This window comes from Colobus angolensis, unplaced genomic scaffold (genome assembly GCF_000951035.1).
Source record: "Colobus angolensis palliatus isolate OR3802 unplaced genomic scaffold, Cang.pa_1.0 Scaffold468, whole genome shotgun sequence".
Taxonomy (NCBI): domain Eukaryota; kingdom Metazoa; phylum Chordata; class Mammalia; order Primates; family Cercopithecidae; genus Colobus; species Colobus angolensis.
In genome coordinates this window covers 755,567-759,140 of record NW_012118132.1, presented here as the reverse complement: position 1 = coordinate 759,140, position 3,574 = coordinate 755,567, and the positions used below count along the sequence as shown (strand labels likewise).

Below are 3,574 nucleotides of genomic sequence, written 5' to 3'. Positions count from 1 at the left end.
TTGCAGTGAGTCAAGATTGCGCCACTGCACTCCAGCCTGGGTGACAGAGCAAGACTCCGTCTCAAAAAAAAAAAAAAACGGTGAACCTAGTCCTTTAATGTTAAAAGATTACTCCTGACATCACCCCATTTTTCCTTATATTTGACTTAGGGCATTGCTTTGTTCCTCTGATGATGAAACTGAAAAGCAAGTACTACTGAAGTCTGGAAATATAAAAGCTGTGCTTGGCCTGACAAAGAGGAGGCTAGTTAGTAGCAGTGGGACCCTTTCTGATCAACAAGTAGAAGTCATGACATTTGCAGAAGATGGAGGGTAAGAGAAGCATTGATTGATTTTTAACTATTAGATGAAGAATAATTTTATCACAGGTTTCAGAGAAAGTTGGGTCACTAAGATCTTGTTTTTCTGTGCTGTGGGTATAATATAAGCATGTATGGCATCAAAACTAGGTTATGACATAGAAGCAGGTTAGTGAGGTGCAAGCCAGACATGTCAGGGATGAAGTCAAAGAAGGGGAGAGGCTCAGCAAATGTAGTTTGTTCTTCAGTCTTCTTTGAAATCTCTGTGTGTCCCTTAAATGTTAGAAATACCTCTGCTGGGCACAGTGGCTCATGCCCATAATCCCAGCCCTTTGGGAGGCCAAGGCAGAAGTTTGAGCCCAGAGTTTAAGACCAGTTGGGGCCACATAGCAGGGCCCCATCTTTACAAAAAATTTAAAAATTAGCTGGGTGTGGCAGAGCATGCCTGTGGTCCCAGCTACTATGGAGTCTGAGGTGGGAGGATCACTTGAGCTTAGGAGTTCAAGGGTGCAATAAACTGTGATCATGCCACCACAGTCCACCTTGGGCAGCAGACCGAGACCTAATCTTAAACACACACATACACACACACACACACACACACACACACACACAAATATTTTAAAAAATATATAGAAATACCTTAAGGCCGTAGACCCTTTCCTCGTTCCACACACTTGGAGTCCATTGCTTCACTGACTATCTTGGTGCTGACTACTTGCAAACATACATTTCTACCTCTGAGCTCTTTCTTGAGCTCTAGACCTGTAGGTTTATTTATTAGACATATTGGGAACACCTCGAATTCAAAATGTTGCAAACTGAACTTAACAGCATCTTCTCTATCATATACTCATTATACTTTATTTTTATTTTTCAATTACACTTCATTGTTATTATCCATCTGTCTTTTCTAAAAGTGGAGGGCAGGGAACTTTGGCTTATTTATTCATGATCTGTTGCAAGAGATAATAATTGTTTGCTTAAATTAGGAGTATGTTAGTGGAGATGGGAAGAAGCAGATAGATTTCTGAGAGATGAGAAGATAAAATTGCAGGGACTTGGTGATTGACTAGTTAAGAGGAAGGAGAGAATATCATCATGGTAGAGTTGGTCACTTGAGTGGTGACCAAGCCCGAAATGTGGATATTTTCCTTGTCTCCTTCCTCCCAGTCTAGGTGGTCACTTAAGTGGTGACCAACCCTGAAACTTGGACATTATTAGATGGTGGTGCAATTCATTGAGATAGGAATGCAGAAAGAAACAAAAGGTTTAAAGAGAAACTTAACAAGTTTAATTTTGAATATAATGAATTTGAGGTGCTTGCAGCATATCTAAGTAGATAATATGGAAGTAATATATGTTCATTGTAGAAAGTTTAGTATACACGTTTTATGGGTTAGATTTTTTTTTTCCTGGTATTTGGTTAGTTTATATTATGCACAGTTCAACAATGTGGAGAAGGGCTACCTAGAAACTGCTTCAGTGCAAAGTACTGACTTTTCATACTATTTTAATTGCAGAAGCAAAGAAAACCAATTTTTGGTGCCCCCTGAGGAGACTATATTAACTTTTGCTGAGGTCCAAGGGATGCAAGAAGCTCTCCTTGGTACTACTGTTATGAACAACATTGTTATTTGGTAAGTTTTCCCTCTAGGTCCTCAGTTCCGTCATCTGTAGTATGAGGATACACCTCTCATTTTACAGGGGTGTTGTGGAGATTAAATAAGACAGTATGTGTAAACATGATTGTGATTTTTTGTTGCTCTTGCTGTTTTTGTTGTGTTTTGAGACAGAGTCTCCTCCTGTTGCCCAGGCAGGAGTGCAGTGGTGTGATCTCAGCTCACTGCAACCTCTGCCTCCTGGGTTCAAGTGATTCTCCTGCCTCAGCCTCCTGAGTAGCTGGGAGTACAGGCGCACGCCACCATGTCCAGCTAATTTTTGTATTTTCAGTAGAGACGGGGTTTTACCATGTTGGCCAGGATGGTCTTGAACTCCTGACCTCAAGTGATCCACTGGCCTCGGCTTCCCAAATTGCTGGGATTACAGGTGTGAGGCACCGCACCCAGCCTAGAGATGGGTTTTTACACTAGACCTGTTGGAGGAGCTTAGAATTTTATGTCTATTCTGACTTTGACACTTGCTGATATTTATACACCTTGCCCTTCACCAAGGCATTATTTTGCTGCTTTTCTACGTGTATTTCCTTCTAGTCTTTTCCCACTATCATATACATCTTACGTGCTTGCAATCTTAGTGTGCTTAAAATTCTTAGATCTGTCTTTTCTCATCATACATATAAACATTTTTCTGGCCAGGCGAGGTGGCTCACACCTATAATCCCAGCACTTTGAGAGGCTGAGGTGGGTGGATCACCTGATGTCAAGAGTTCAAGACCACCCTGACCAACATGGTGAAACCCGGTCTCTACTAAAAATAAAAAAAATTAACCAGGTGTGGTGGTGCATGCCTGTAATCCCAGCTACTCAGGAGGCTGAGGCAGGAGAATTGCTTGAACCCAGGAGGTGGAAGTTGCAATGAACTGAGATCGTGCCATTACACTCAAGGCTGGGCAACAAGAGTGAAACTCCTTCTCAAAAAGAAAAAAAAATTCCTTGTTTCTGTGGAGTCTTCATACTTGTATAAACGTCATTCTTGCTCTCCAAATATATACAACATCTAACACTGTGCTTTGCACAGAGGTACCCAATAAATATTTGTTCAGTGAACATAGATATACTTTTAAATGGCTACATACTCTTTTCATTCACATGCCAGAATATACCCCATTATTCCTCTATTGTTAGAATTATACATTGCGTTACATAAATGCTCAGTAAGCACTATTATGCGTATAGTTTATTTAGATTTACAGCTAATAAAAAGAGTGTTTTCTGAGCCTTCAAATGATGAAAACTATTCTTGTACAGTGAGAATACAAAAGAATGTGATAAATTTTGGAAAATCTGGATTAAACGAAAATGAAACAAACCAAGTATAATTTTTGGCTGCTTTGTTTTATTTAGGTTCCAGTATTACAGATAGTTCCAGTGCCTGATGTGTATAATCTTGTGTGCGTAGCTTTGGGAAATTTGGAAATCAGAGAGATCAGGTATGTAATTCCCAACGGGTGATTTGTTTTTCCTTCATCTTTGTTTCTGTCAGCTGGTTTTGAGTGCAGGTAGTAACCTAGACTTGAGTCTTGAAAGAATCTGTTTAAAAGAAAAAAAATGGGCCGGGCGCGGTGGCTCAAGCCTGTAATCCCAGCACTTTGG

At 40.3% G+C, this 3,574-nt stretch overlaps 1 protein-coding gene across 1 annotated transcript in view; it reads left to right on the top strand.

Annotated features, from left to right (window-relative positions):
• Positions 1 to 3,574, top strand: part of PALB2 (partner and localizer of BRCA2) — a 46,577-nt gene that overhangs the window by 21,664 nt on the left and 21,339 nt on the right. The window contains exons 8-9 of the mRNA XM_011958319.1: positions 147 to 312; positions 1,823 to 1,939. Of these exons, the coding sequence (XP_011813709.1) occupies positions 147 to 312; positions 1,823 to 1,939 (283 nt within the window). The remainder of the gene's footprint in view (positions 1 to 146; positions 313 to 1,822; positions 1,940 to 3,574) is intronic.